At 36.4% G+C, this 15,787-nt stretch overlaps 1 protein-coding gene across 1 annotated transcript in view; it reads right to left on the bottom strand.

Moving 5' to 3' along the window:
• The window catches only part of LOC106471835 (protein DDI1 homolog 2-like), a gene marked incomplete at its 3' end in the record, with an annotated part of 78,981 nt that overhangs the window by 54,498 nt on the left and 8,696 nt on the right, over positions 1-15,787 (bottom strand). The window contains exon 2 of the mRNA XM_013932455.2: positions 10,691-10,961. Coding sequence (XP_013787909.2) covers positions 10,691-10,949 — 259 coding nt within the window. The remainder of the gene's footprint in view (positions 1-10,690; positions 10,962-15,787) is intronic.

Genomic DNA, 15,787 nt, shown 5'->3' with positions numbered 1-15,787 from the left:
CCAAGTAGAAGGGGAGCAGTCACAGTGGAGAAGGGAAGGGAATGAGAAACACCAACAAAATGCACTGGAGCATGGTTGAGTGTCTCCAACTGGAGATGTAGAGGGGAAAGGAAAAAAAGTGTTAGTAAAAAGGATCAGGGGAAGAAAGAAGTATTAGGGTACCAGATGACAAAACCAATGCTAAAAGTCTCTTGGGGGAGGGGGGGTATTGGAGAAGCAAGGGTTCTCATGCTCCACGAGAATTAAGAAAAATTAATTTGCATTAGGTGCCTCACTGAGAAATAGTACAATGGTTTGACACAAGTAGGGGCAGCATGATCTGCCTGGTGAAGTACGTGAATATCCATTCCTTTCTTTTTGTTGGTCCAGAACAGGTCAGAAAGTAAATATCCCACTGAAAAAGACTTGCAGAAAATCCCACCTCCAACAATGAGCACTAAGCAGGACAGATGGGCTGAACACTTTCTTTTATTCCTTTTTTTGATGCAAGTTTTGGAATAGAGATGTATTCTTTGTGAGTCCACACCAGCTACTTGGTGGGTTACTGCATCTCTTTCTTTTTTTTTTAAAAAAAAAACAAATCAACTCCTTAGAGTTTCTGGTGAGAGAATGGTGACTGGTGGGAGACAAAAACAACAGCTAATGAAACAGCAATATGAAACAAAGGGAAAGATGTCTGGAGTAATTTATTTCTGTCTGCAATATTTCATGCAGTAAACATCAACAGTCAGGGAAAAGAGAAACCTTGAGATTACAAACATGATGGAAGGTGACATTAAAACGAAAAAAAGTTTCATTTCCCCTGGAGGAATATGCATGTCAAAGTGGAGGAAAATAAATCATTAGAAGTAGAGGTATCCCACAGCAGGAAATGACAATTTGAAATGCCTCTAAAGGGTGTTGTGAGAGCAAGGTAACAATGTCCACATACTGCCTATACAGGATAGAGCAGACATCTAGGGTTTAAACAAATTTAGAGAGAAGTTAGTCTGAAAATAAAATCAACCTGTCCATGAGAAAAAGAAAAATTATATCACAGTGGCATCTCCTCCAAGAAAACATGAGAAGAAAATATATCTCAAGAGAAAGATGATACAGGGAAAAGGTGACCAAATGTTTGACAGAGGCCTTGTGACAGCCATTAAAACTAAATTTAGGTTCCACAGTGGAAGAGGAACTGGAAAAGGTTGACAGTTGATTTGAAAAGCCTAGAAGAGATCCATAAAAACCAGAAAAATAATAGGAAAATAACCAGAGAAAAGATAATTTTAGAAAAGCCATGTAATTAAAGAAAGTGAGAAAAGGAAGTCAAACAACCTTGATGAAGTCTCATGGAGTGGCAAGTGGACCAGCACTGGTAAATCAACCATCCACATGCACTGAGAAATCAAAATGGTAGATAGGTGGCAAGAGTAAGCAAAAAAAAAAAAACAATTTATTCTATGAGAAAAGTTCTGCCCATTTTGCAAGAAAACAAACAAAAGTCACATATAAAGAAGAGAGAATAAAATATTGTGGTGAAAGATGGATGTCCGAAACTGATGTAATAACCACCTCTGATGGTGAAAAGATAGAGGCCCCCAAAATCACTAAGAAGTGAAGGAGCAGAAATCACAACTGAGCTGGCCAAAGACAGGAAAAATAAAAAGAACCTGAAACGAAGCTGAAGAGGAAGATAGGCATACAGAAAGAGGGGACCAATTCAGACTCAGCACATCAATTGTTAGGACAATAAAGTCTGCAACTTCCAAGGAATGGAAATTTCATGATGTTGAGGAGATTTAGAAATGCATCAATAAGAGGACTTGCAGAGTGGGAACAAATCCACTGAAATACCAGAGGATAAGGACCACTCTGTAGGAAGGAGCCATTCCTGGTAAAAAAGCCGATATGCCACTAAGTTCAAAGCTATCGAGGCAAGGCAGGTCAAAACTAAAACTAGTGATTGTGGACCAAAAAAGGATCACTAGAGCAAGATGTGAAGACACAAAAAATAAAAGACAGTGGCAGTACCAGTATCTAGAAGATTTGAAGATTTGTGCAAAGACCAAACACCAGTAATGGTGAAGTAGTCCAGTAAAGTAGTTTCTTTAAATTTTGAAAAAAAACTCTGTAAAAAGATCATGATATGAGCACTTTGAAAGAAGCCTCATCCATATCCATAACATTAACCAAGTAAGAAACCTCAATGAATCAAACAGAATAATATTGATTCTTTAAGTATTTATAAACTGTGAAACAATTTTAAATAATAAAGATTCAAAAATAAAGGACAACTATTTTATTACATGTACCTGTACAACACAAGAACACACTAATGTTTTAAGTTTTTACACAATTGAAAGATCGCATATTTGTGGTGATCTTGTATCAATACACTGACTATAACAATGAATGAAGTTTGGAAAATTAATAACAGGTGATTATTAAAACAAAATCTTTGTTGTCTGCTCTTTGCACTTTTGGTTTAAACAGACAAAAATTGTATAAATTGTATATGAATTAAAACAAAATTCATATTTTAATTGATTATATGGTTATACAAATAATATCTACAAGTTAACTTTGAAAACTTTTATAATTTTTCATGCTAAATAAAAAATAAACACTGCCATGTAATTGATGCGTTTCAAATTCTGTTCATAATATTACTAACTCTCAACATAATGTTTGAATAAACTGATTAAAAAGAGTAAAGACAAACTTTATTAACCCTACCAACACAGGTCATGGGTCAAAGGTCATGTCATCACGTTTGTTGAATCGCATTCAAAATTCTATTGAACTACTATTTTATGAATGTATATCAATAAGTTTGGTATTAAATTGTAGTTTATAATTTGAATGTTAGTATTATACATTAGATAATTTCTTAAATTAAAAGCAAATATAAAAAAAAATCTTAAATATTGATTTTTATGTGTCATGTGGTATGTTGAATGCAGCATTGGTTCAAATTAGATGGTTGTGATATCCAAATACAAAGTTTATAGTTTCTTAGGCATTAAATACTCAAATTACCAATACTGACAAGCTAGAATAAAAAACAAGAACCTCCTATCTTTTCTATTGTCTGAGATTTAATACAAATATTGAATCAACCAAGGTGGCCCCACCCACCTCTTCAAATTTTCAAAATACTTGCTCATGTACACCTACTTTGCCAAATGATGTGTGTGTATAACCAATCGAAAGCTCAGAATGTCCCCCTAGTGGTTTTCTCAGCCTCTGTGAAGTATTTATATAGTATTTAATTATTTTTCATTATTTCAAAATGTATATATAAAACCTGAAAAAAATTGTTTTGTTTTACATCCTCCACATCCGAAATTTGATGAAACTTAGCAACCTACGGCAAGAAGCAAAGGAATACAAATTTGGTGACGAGGAACCCACTTTGAGACTAATAATGCTTGGGGACAGCTTGAATGGGTAATGAAGAAAAAATTAATATAAGTTTAACATAACAGGAAACGTACAACGTTTCGACAAGGTTTTGTCATCATCAGGTACAAGTAGTTTACACTGACACAGATATATATATATACATACAATATGGAACAAAGAGGTCACATGACAGGATACTGTTGCACAACTTAAAAGAGATATCTTGGCACCCCAGGGTGTTGGTTTAGAGTAGGGTTGTTTTGTTCAATTAAGATGGATTCCTTGATTTTTCGTGTGTTTATGTTTGGTTCTTTGTTTAAAATTACTGTGTTTTTAATAGATATACTACATTTTTTTTATTGTGTTCTGTGAATCTGGTTTCGAATTTTCTTCCTGTTTCTCCAATGTAGAATTCTGGACAGTTATTGCATGTTATTTTGTAAATGACGTTGGTATTGTATGATTCTAAATAATTTTTGTTTAGTACCGATTTTAATTTAGGGCCAGGTTTTTGAGAGAATTTAACGTTGACAATAATTTTGTGTTTAATGGCTAGTTTCGTCCAAGAGTGGATAATTCTTAAGCTGGTTTCAGGGACAAAAGGTACACTGCAGTGTAATGTTCTGTTGTTGTGTTTGTTAGTATCACTTTTGTTCGTGATTTGAGTTTTGTTGTACTGAATGTTGGAGAGTTTTTCAACAATAGCTGATGGAAATCTATTGGTGTGAATGAAGGAATGTTTTATGTGGTTAATTTCTTCATCTATGTAGTCCATTGAACAGTCTTGTGGCTGTGTTTATGAGGTTTTTCAGTGTATTGATTTTTTGTGTCTAGTTATGAATGGAATTCCAGGGGATGTAGAGGCCAGTGTGTGTGTTCTTATGGTGAATTTTGGTTTTAACCTGTGTGTTCAATATGATAATATTGAGGTTAAGAAAAGATAACTGTTTATTGTTTTCATGTTCTATGGTAAATTTGATATTGAGATGAATGAAGTTTGTGTGTTAAAAGAAAATTAGTGTGTATGTTCTGTAGAAGTGAAACCAGAAAAAGTGTCATTGACATATCTGTACCAGTATGGTGGGGGATGAAGTGCAGAATGTATGGCTTGTGTTTCAATCTGGGTCACAGATATATAGCCAAGAATGTGTGAAATAGGATTGCTAATACTTAAACCATCTATTTGAAGTAAATGTTCATTGTTGAATATGAAGTTGGTTTTAGTTGTTGTAAATTCTAAGAGAGTAGCAAAAAGTTTGCTGGGGATGTGGATTAATTTGTTGGGGTCATTAATGTAGAGGTCGAGTGTTATATTGCAAGCTTCATTGGTGGGGACTTCAGTGAAGAGTGACACAACATCAAAACTAGCCATTAAGGCTTTAGAAGGAGTACAAAGTTCGTAACTAGAACAGAATTGTTGGCTTTACTTTTTTATTTGCTGTTCTGTGTTTTAAGAAAAATAAGTTTAAGAACTTATTTGTAAAAAGTAATAATGTATATACATATATAATGTATTATTACTGAAATGTGACTGTATTTTACAAAACATTAGTCCATTAAAACATAGCCAAGACAGTTCATTTTGTAAGGGCCAATTTTATATTTTTGGATATGGTAACATGAGCGCACGTGCGCTCATTCTTTGCAACTTCTGTAATGTTGGCCAGGCATGGCTGAAAGGTCAGTATAATAAAAATAATAAATATATATATATAAATGTATAATGTTATAAGATTTAAGCTATTTAAACTAAAAATTTATGTTTTCATGTTATAATTTGTAGTCAATCCACAACAAAAAAAAACATAATTTATATATATTTCCTTATTTTTTATGGTGGTTACAAGGTTGGTCAAATTGACCAAACCCATACAAAGATACAATAGTGAAAAATATCAGATAAAATATAAAGTTGTTTCTAAAAAAAATTGATAATTATCTGGGTGTTATAAACATTTTGCATGTGAAATTTGAAAATTTTCTCATGCATAAAAGTATTCTTAATCTTAAAATCAAAATTACTTTGCATGTTGGATAGTCAACATTGGAAAAGAAAAAAGGCATGAGAAAAACATTACTTAAAAAAATCTTAAAACTTAATACAAAAATCTGATAATTTGTGTATAAAAGCCTTGTAATATTTTCTGATAATATGCAAAATTTCGTGAAGATATGCTTACTGTATCAAACGTTATAGCATGAAAATTATAACAAGCACAAAATGGTTACAAGGTCCATCCCTGGTAGAGAGCCCATGCTGAGAGAGTTAAGAGGAAAAGATAACATTTTCCTAAATTTAAAATGTATTTCCAATAATACCTCACACTTATAGATATTAATCAACTACCAGGGTTTCTTCCTTTGTCCATCTAAACATTAGTCTGATTTTCCAAATTTTTTCTCACTTGTTCCAGTCTTTTATATCTCACTCAATTGCTCTTGGTGGTATTTATCTTGTGATACTCTCCACCTATGTCAATGCACCTCATTCAGATAATGTTATTACTTTTTGCAGACTCAATCCCAGTCTCTAACACTGGTTTTAGTGGGGAGGAAGGGTAGGAGAGTTAAGTTGAGGTAAGTATTATTGGAAATGCATTTTCAACTTAAGAAAATGTTAACTTCCAAAATATACATATCTCCATTCCCACTTATACCAATAATCCCACAATGATAAGATGGAAGGGCCAGTGAGGGCATTATCCTCACAGAAAATATCTGCATATATCATGGGTGTGTCAATAGAAGTTTGGCACCCTAGTGGGGCAACCACACTACATCCAGAACAGGTATGCTCTTCACCCAGAACTCAATTCCTATATTGTGGGTAGAACTGTACATGATTAATCATCACTATAGGCCAGCCCAAACCAGATGGCTGAGGTTCCACTACTCGGGGTTGAAATTAAGAGGTCTTGGTCCCTATATCCAACACTGGACTGCAACATTATATATATATACATACGAGTGGATCCCAACCTGTAGCCATAGAGTGATGTGTTCCAAGCCACTGAGAAAATAAGCAACACTGAAGCAGACAAACCTTCTCCTCCACATGAAGAATCCCGGAATGTAACACCGTAGACTCACAATAACAGGATCGTGTATGCCTTACTCAACCTGAGGAAACAGAACCCATCCAGTCTGGAATTATGAACATTCATACTCACTTCCTAACTGTGTGGGTAAGATACATTCCACTTGCCCCCAGAATTATAGGAGGACGTGTAACAACTGTGCTCAATCAAGGACCCAGGATGGGACCACTCTGCATTTGGAATTACAAGGAGACAGTGGACCCTCTCCCATGAACAATGTACTAAATCTATATTGATGAAAAAGAAGGGCTACTCTCCACCTAACCGGATAGCCAAGCTTCAAATATGAACCAGTATTACAAGTAGGATCCCATGTAGGCTGGTGCACTCCTATCAACATCTGGATAAAATATCCAGGGACCCAAGTAGGAGGGCCCCCAACTTCACACTCTTCTCCAAGAGTAGAGGAATTCACTCTAATACTCTGGAAGAAAAGTCTCTGTCCATCACCCCAGTGACTGGAAACCAGGTATGGTAAGGACTCCCTAGCTCCACTTGTAGAATCTGGGGGATAATGTGCATTAGGAAGCCCTGAAGAACAGTACTCTGGAAACAGTGGTATAGGTGAATCAAGTTCCCTAAATTTTTAAACGCAAACTGACCTCAATTTATTCAATCCAAAGATTGGCAGGGATGGCAAGATCCCCTTATACTTTACTTATGATAGTCCGTGAGTGGCATCCATCGTAGAACAGTAATACCACCTGATGAACTCCTAGGTGGACTTAAGGAACACCTCATTTCTACAGAGACTGTAGCAACCTGTATAAAGTATATTGAATTAGTGGTTGCTAGTGTGGAATTGGTTTGATAAAACCACACCTGTCTGGGTAACATGCCACAAAGTGGGATCCTGTGAAAACAAGGTAAGGGACACTGAAAGGTAGAAATAAAAATACTCACCCCTCTGGATAATATAGGAGAAATGATTAAGGTAGGACAGGGGGCAAGTAAAGGCCCTCAGATGAAGAGACTACTATATCAGGCAAATAATGTAAGATAAAGGTATTAGGGGAGGTCCACTTACCAGATCACACAAAGACCTCCAGTGGGCAATTTGACCAGACCACTAAGGACATAGAAAAGTGACAAATCTGATTAGATATGACTCACAAAAGATTCCTCACCTTTAAAAAAGAGCCCAGAATAAAAAGCATTGTCTAGTATCTGTAAAGGTATTACTGCAGACAACCAAACCTTCAAGACCTTCACTGAACATGACTAAGATCAAGATATGATTGGACATAGAAGAGAAAAATAGTGACAGTGTGTTATATTAGAAGAACTGGAGAACTTGTCTGATGATGAGAAAGTGGACAAATAGTGCAAGTCACTCCGACCAGTGATGTCTATAGGTCAGCAAACATGAAAAATAAACCTGCAGGTAAAGGGGATATATAGCATATAAGAGTCAGGACACAAAGAGGTATTGAGAAAGAACAACAGTGTAACCTTAATATACCTGGTAGGTAACTGGAATGGCCATTTGGGACCAAGTACTCAAAGGAACTTGAGGAATCTGGAGAGTACTGGGGACTTAAAAAGTGTATAATGATAATCAAATAGAAGTCGATAAGTCTGCCTCAAACAAGGCAATTCTGGAAAATGCAAAAACCTCTGCCATAGAACCAGGTCAAAAAACGAGTTATGGTTGACACCACTGACTGAAAAATGTTCAACCTCCTCTCTACACACCATTGCTGATATGCATGTCATTACCGTTGATAAGTGTGCCTTTCGGACTTATCCAAAAACTGAGACAGATACATGACAACCTTTGAAACTAAACCCCGTTACAATGTGAAAGACAGCATAACCTCTATGTCAGATGCTTGAGCTTCTGGATAGCTGGGTGTACCATATCAGATCATGGTTGCTTCCACAGAGAGAGCCTAAAAAGAAGTGGAAGAGTTGGACACACCAAAAGGTACTGCAGAAGCATAAACGTGGGTGTAGCAGCCTATCTGGTGGTACCAACAGGATCTGACAAAGGGTTGGAACAAATCATATTTTGTATCTTGGGTAATGTATGAAGTGGAGAGAAGGTTTAGATTTGTAATCCTATCTTGTCCTGACAGAATGCATCTATTTCCAAAGCCCAAAAATGAGTTACTGGAGACCCAATTGCCAGAAGTTGGGTGATCCAATGAGAGGTTAACCCACCAACTAGAGTTGCAAAAAGGAAGCCAATCCAATATAACCTTGAAATGCAACATTTTCTCTGTTGGGAGGATCTCTTGGGAGAAAATTTGACCTACTACCACAGGCATAACCACATGGCAAGCTAGAAGGGTGATAAGAGAGGACTGGTCCCAAGAAAAAAAAAGAGGTCAAAAATCTGAAAACATGGAGCCGTAGACCATGTGTCAGAATGAAGCCTGATGAATTAACCCTTAATAAGCCCAGACAGTGAGGCATTGCCTGTTGAAGAGCAAGAAGGACGAAAGCATTGCATAGGGAATCCTCTTCATCCATGCATAGCCCTGACTGTTGGTACATGCACCCCATCCCCGAAGCAAGGCATTTGTAAAGAAACGGAACTCAGGACAAGGTAGCAGTAGAGGAATCCATATCATAGTAGTGTTCTAACTTAACAACCCCCTCGAGACCAAAGAATGATCCAAACTAAGGAAACTGAGAAAACAGTGAATTGATGTTTATGATCCTTAGCTGCATAAAGATCAATAAAATAATTGCTTGTGTTCTTGTCCCAAAGGCACGAAGGATTTGAGTGGATGTCAATATTCCAAGAAGAAAAAGAACTATCCATGCAAAGGGAGAAGGAGAGGTAAGAGTATGGCATCGTATTCTATAACGTTGAGCAGGATGGAACACAACAGAGTCCGACTGAGAGACGAGATGAAAAATAAAAAAAATTCCCAGACTGATGACATATTGAATTGGAGCAAGAATATATGTCTCAGTCCTGAAAGGGAAGTTTGCTTCGGGTTGATTTAGCTCATCATCAATGAAGTTGGTGTGGTGATCCTGAGAGTCTTCTAACAAAGTGAAGTGAAAATGTTGAATTTTAGAGTGTTACATCCGTAGACTTACTCTGTCCCATCAGGGGATATTGAACTATTCAGGTGAACTACAAATTATGCCTTAGAACCCTAAACTTTGAGGAGCAGATGTATTATTTGAGAAATCACAAAGTTCCTACAACATGTCAGATAAGGCCTAACTGTCCCATTCCATAATTGAGAAGTAAACCTTTCAGCATGAACCATAATATCCATATATGGAGAAAAAAACTAAAAATTCACTCCCAGACATTTCAGCCATCAAGTAAAGTGAAGGTTCAAAAGCACCCGGGAAGAAGCCCAAAACATCACACACCAGAAGAAGCAAGAGAAGAAAAACATATCAAAGGCAGCTTATCCTAAAGTGGCCTCCTTTGCATTTTCCTATAGGTTATTTGAAGACTGTGTTGATTACCACTGATTGGAATAGCATTTTGTAAGGTAAAGTTGTTTTGGTCGAGCAAAGCAATTTTGGGCAATCTGCCACGTACACTCTAGAGAATTGAACAACGGACCCCAGCTCTGCGAGTCTGTAAATGTACCACTATCCCCGAGGCAGACTGAAAATCCAACAGACAAAAAGAAGGCACAGGAAAAAGTGAATCTATAGCCTCTCCAACATTAACTGAATGAAGTGCTTATATACAGTACCAGGATAGAGGACACATTGACATAAGTAGAGTGTATCATGAGATAAATATCACCAAGGGAAAAATGAATGGGGTATAAAAAACTGGAGCAAGGGAAAAAAATATCAGACCAATGCTTGAATGGGCAAAAAAAGAAACCCTCATGGTCGAGTAATAGCTGTAAGTGTAAGAAGAGGTATGTATGTTTTGGAATATGATATCAGTTTTGTATATAGGCAAAATTAGGTAAAAACACAAACAAATTAAAATCACAATGAAAGTTAAAAGTGTTTACAAAATGTTGAATAAAACAAACATATTGCAAACTGATAGTTTGAAAAAAGTATTAAAAAAATATTTTTTTGTAGAGAAAAAAGTACATTTCAAATATGACTGAACCAGTAATCCATAAAAAGAAATTATTAACACTTTTGACTTGTATTCAATGTTTTTGTAGATATAACCTAAAATCCTATTTGCCCTGCTACTAGCAAGAGATGGTTCAACCATAACACCAATATATTTTTCTGAATGTGGTAAAGTTAAAAGGTACCTGAAGTTTGCTGCGGATTTCCACTTTGTCTTTGATGGACAATTTGTTGGATAAGCAGAACATCTCCTTCTTTCACTCCATATCCTTTTAATGGTTGTCTATCATCAAGTAAGGGTCGTCCTTCAAAGGTTACTACTATTTCTGTTGCAGGGACTCCAGACTCATATTCACATAGAGCTTTGAAATTCACTAGTTCCATGTCATCACTTACATCCAAAGTAAAAATGTCATCTCCAAGTGTTGTCACCGTGACCTTCATGCTTTCCAGAATCTGCAAGAAAGGGAAATTTCGTATACCTATTTAAGTACATTTACATACACATAAGGACATCTAGACTGTCCCATCCACTAAAGTTCAGAAATAAAATAACCTAAGCCAGCCCTTATCATTCAAATATTTAACTTCCTTAAATTAACTGCATTCATCATATCTGAAGGAATCCAATCCAAAGGCCAATTACCCTATTAGTAAAATAATGCTGTATTAGCTGAAGATAACCCCTATCCAGCCAAAATTTACTTACGGCCTCTAATCTTACCATTTTCATCATCAAAGTATAAAATAAAAGATGAAAACCCCATAGTACAGAGATCTTAATCTGTCCTCATATAACAACATTTCCTTCCCAGGTATCATCTTATAAGCCCTCATCTGATCCCTCTCCAACAATTCAATGTCCTTCCCAAGATAAGGAAACCAAAACTAAACACAATACTCCAAATATGGCCTAACCAGTAATCTATACAAAGAAATTATAAACTCTTTAGACTTGTATCAATGTTTCTGTATATACAACCTAAAATCCTATTTGCCTTCCCACTAGCAATTGTACACTGCTTGGATGGCTTAAAACTGTTCAATTAGAACACCAAGATCCTTTTCCTTCATAACACTGTTAAGGTTATTCAGATCAAAATTATACTTACAATTCAAATTATGATATCTCAAATGCATTCCCTTGCATTTATTAATGACTATAAAATTTTAAACTCATTAAAAAACTTTGCAAATCACCTCTTATGAGACTCAAAGCTTTTTTCAGTACTGAAGAACTAAGATGCCTATAGGACAATTTTTATCATCCCTTGAAGGGTAATTAGCTTCCAATTCTTTTGCAAAAATAGTAGCAAGTGCCTCAATCCTTAACCACCTTAGGAAAATATTACCTGGCCCAGAAGCCTTATCATTCTTTAAATTTCCCAATGTTTCCTTAACAAACATAGAATTCATTCAATGAGAATCGAAGTATGATGATGAACAGTAGAATGATGGCAGTGACAACAAATATTTGATACGTGTGTGTGTGTGTGTAGAGTAAGAAACATTTAATTCTTGAATGTTTTGCATCTCGATCATCCAATATTGAACTTTTAATTAAAGAAAGTTTATCTACTATAAATGAACTCCCAACTTTAAATAAGGTTCACAACAATTAAGTATGTTCTGAAAATTTATACAATATTGTTACAATTTGTGAATTATCCTATCCTTTATTGTTTATTTGGTTGTCTTTTAATTTACTTCATCCTTTTCTTCTGTATTTTAATTACTTTGTATAGCATGTTTGTACCTAATAATTTACCATGTTCAATAATGAAGATGGAATATGTGTATTTCAAAACGTTAAAGATGTAAATGTTTGCCACATGTCTCAAATGTTAATTGTTGCTGCTGTAATTCTACTCTTCATCAGCAAACACAGAATTGAATGTGATAATCTTGTTTGATCTCCTTTCCACATAGCAACTCTTGAGGATGATGTATACAGCTTAATAAAATTTGAAGAAAAAGAGTAATAGCCCAGCCATCTCATAATCATCAGATATGAGCCTTCCTATATAATCCCTCAAAGGCCCTACTCACATCCTAACATTTTGCTAACTTTTAGTGTATTTAAAAAAATTTTACTATTAATTTTTATATTTTTAGTCAATCTTTTCTCACATGCCCTTTTTCCTGTTTGGCCAATCTCTTGATATTTTATAATCCTCTAAGTCACCTGACATAGCATTCAATTTAAATAACTTTAATTTTTGTTAAATCTATCACTCCTTCAAAATCTATTATCCATTTCTTGATTTTCAAGCATTTCCTTTATATATTATACAGACCATCTTGAATCCTTGTTACAATGTCACATCAAGTGATTTAAAGATTTACTTATGAAAAATGAACTTGAAAACATTATAATAAAAGTCCAAATATGATTGGATAGAGCAAGAATTAGACTATCATGTCATAGTACAGTAAAGGTATGGGTTTAAGAATTTTTTCTTTAGTTACTGTAAATGTTCCTTTCAATTTCCTTTTGTTTATGAATCATGAAAGTATTTAAAACTTATTACATTTTTAACACATTTACAAATGTACAATGTTTGGAAGTTATACTTTTCCTATACTGAAAATGTATTTCCAATAGGTACTTTCCTTCCCTCATACCTATTGCTATGCTTGTTCAGTGCTGCCCTTTGTATGCAAACATTTTTTTGCATGCCACAAGATTTGAGCTGCCCCATGACCAATGTGGTTTAACTGCATCTCACATGTAAACCATCATACAACAGCCCTCCACCAAAAGGAGTGCAACACACCCTCCTGATGCATGTGACTCCCTGTATTCAATTCTCCTGAATTATCACTTCAAGTTTTGGCAGAAATGGAAGCACAAGTTTTCAGTGGGGAGGAAGGGTGGGAAGTGTGATAGGAGGTAAAGTACCTATCGGAAATACTTTTCAGTATAGGAAAATTATAACTTCCAAAGCTATAATCCCACATGAAATAGGTGGAGGAACTGGTGTGAGGGAAAAACGAAGCATCCTTTGAAAGCAATCGAACAAATTCTTACAGTGTCCTATGTGGGACACATGCCATATATGTACCAGGTATAATCTACACCCAATGTGGAGAGAAGGTGGAAAAAGAGAGGTGTACTTTCAAAAGAGAGAGAACAATGTTTGGATAGGCATCCTTTGAAAGCAATCGAACAAATTCTTACAGTGTCCTATGTGGGACACATGCCATATATGTACCAGGTATAATCTACACCCAATGTGGAGAGAAGGTGGAAAAAGAGAGGTGTACTTTCAAAAGAGAGAGAACAATGTTTGGATAGGAATCCAAGCCACATGATATCGAAATCTCAATCCCTTAGGAGACAGCAATGTGGGTGAAAGTAAAAGGATGTGCTCCAAGGTGTAGAGTGGCTATGACATGACAGACCATACATGGAAAATCAACTGCATCCACAACCCAGCCACCGGGAACCAACATCCATGTGGGGGTAAGAAAGAGGAACATACCAGTGGCAAGTCAACTACAACCCAAAAACAAGCCATTGGGTAGGAATAGGAAAGAGGATCATACTTTCTTCACCTCAAGTTTAGCAGACTGGAGGGAGATATCATGCCCAACAATCTATGAACAGAGCACATATCAGCAAATTGACAATAAATTACAGATCCAGGAACCCAACATCCAGACAATCGAAATAATCAAGATGCCCAACCTATTGAGCAACATCTCACTCAAAACCAGTCAGACAGGAACAAATCCCAGTGCAGTATCATCCTTGGTATATGCAAACCTTCAAGGGGTAGTGCAAGAGGAAGAACTGCAGCAACCTACATGTTCATCCACCGTGACCAACAACACGAGGCCAACTGAGTGAGGGAACAGAGACATCTGTAATACATGTGTGTGGTGACTTATGTTGATTGGTCCTGAATCCAATACCCATCCACTGAAACTGACATCCATGTGGAGGTAGGATGAGGGATCCCAATCAAAGGGGTGAACTGCAATTTTGACAGCTCACTTCAAAGTTACAACATTCCCTTGGATAGAACCATTCATAGATGGAGTGTCAGTATGAAGGACATCTCATCATCTACACCAGCAGAACACCATGGTCGTATTCTCAACTGAATGAATTCAATATTTTTTTTATATTGCTATCACATTCAGGAGGATGCCTCCATGGTCCTCCACCAAGTAGCTTGGAACTGAATAGTGGTAAGGGCTCCCATAATCCGCTGGAAGAAAGGGGGGTGGAAATGGCAGTGGAGAGTCCAGAGGAATGTCAACACTGGAGACAGTGCAATGTAAGGAATGGCAGGGATGGGCAGCTATCCCCTTCTGCTTTCACCATGAAGTCCATGGGTTAGTACAGTCCAGAATGGACATATTAATGAAGCAAATATATTCTGAGGAAAACCCTATAAGCAATCTTGTGGAATACCTCATCTCAACAGTGTGCATGTAGTGGCCATGGAAGTTATAATTGTGAAGTCATCATGATCTTACAGTGTGGCTTTGACTAGCTTAAGTATACCTGGACAGGCATCACTCACCAAAGAGTGAGATCGTTAAAGAATAAAAAAAAGGATATGCCCATGAAAAGAAAAGGTTTATATATAAAAAGGTAACTTAACTAGTCATAGTCTCACTATAGAGTGAAGGAGGGTGACAGATGGAAGACAATTTCCTGACGAGGAAGAAATGGCTACCTGAAGTAGATAATGGGAGATATATGTATGAGATGTAGTCCCAGTGCTTGATGGAAGAAGTACCTCCAATGTATGATGGGGGTGAGATGCAGGTAAAAGGTAATGTGCCTGATCAGAGTGAATACCCCAGGAATTAATTATGGGAAGAAGGAGACAAGGAAGAAAAAAACAAAGGGAGGAAGGAAAAAGTCATGAAAAAAGGAGTGGTGCCAGGGAACGAAACTGCAGCAAAAGAAAGAAACAGAAAGAAGTCTTGAAGGCAATTTAGCAACCAAGAACACATACAGGACATAGAATGCCATCCAGATCCAAACAGGAATAACAGTAGAAGATAGATTGTTGTCTGTAGTTAAGTACAAAGCCACTCAATGGGCTATCTGTGCTCTGCCAACCACGTGTATCGAAACCTGGTTTCTAGCATTGTAAATCAGCAGACATACCACTGTGCTGCTGGGGGGCGTAGTAGATGGAATGAAAGGAAAATGATGAAAAGGAAGAACATACCACACAAGTTACCAAAGTTTAGTTTAAGAAAAATCTCCTCCCCATTCCTTATTGTTCTTGGCTTGTCTATCTTTACACGTGTAAAGA

Source organism: Limulus polyphemus, unplaced genomic scaffold (genome assembly GCF_000517525.1).
Source record: "Limulus polyphemus unplaced genomic scaffold, Limulus_polyphemus-2.1.2 Scaffold4893, whole genome shotgun sequence".
NCBI lineage: Eukaryota > Metazoa > Arthropoda > Merostomata > Xiphosura > Limulidae > Limulus > Limulus polyphemus.
The sequence above is the reverse complement of the archived record's forward strand: the minus strand, read 5'-3'. Positions and strand labels throughout refer to the sequence as shown.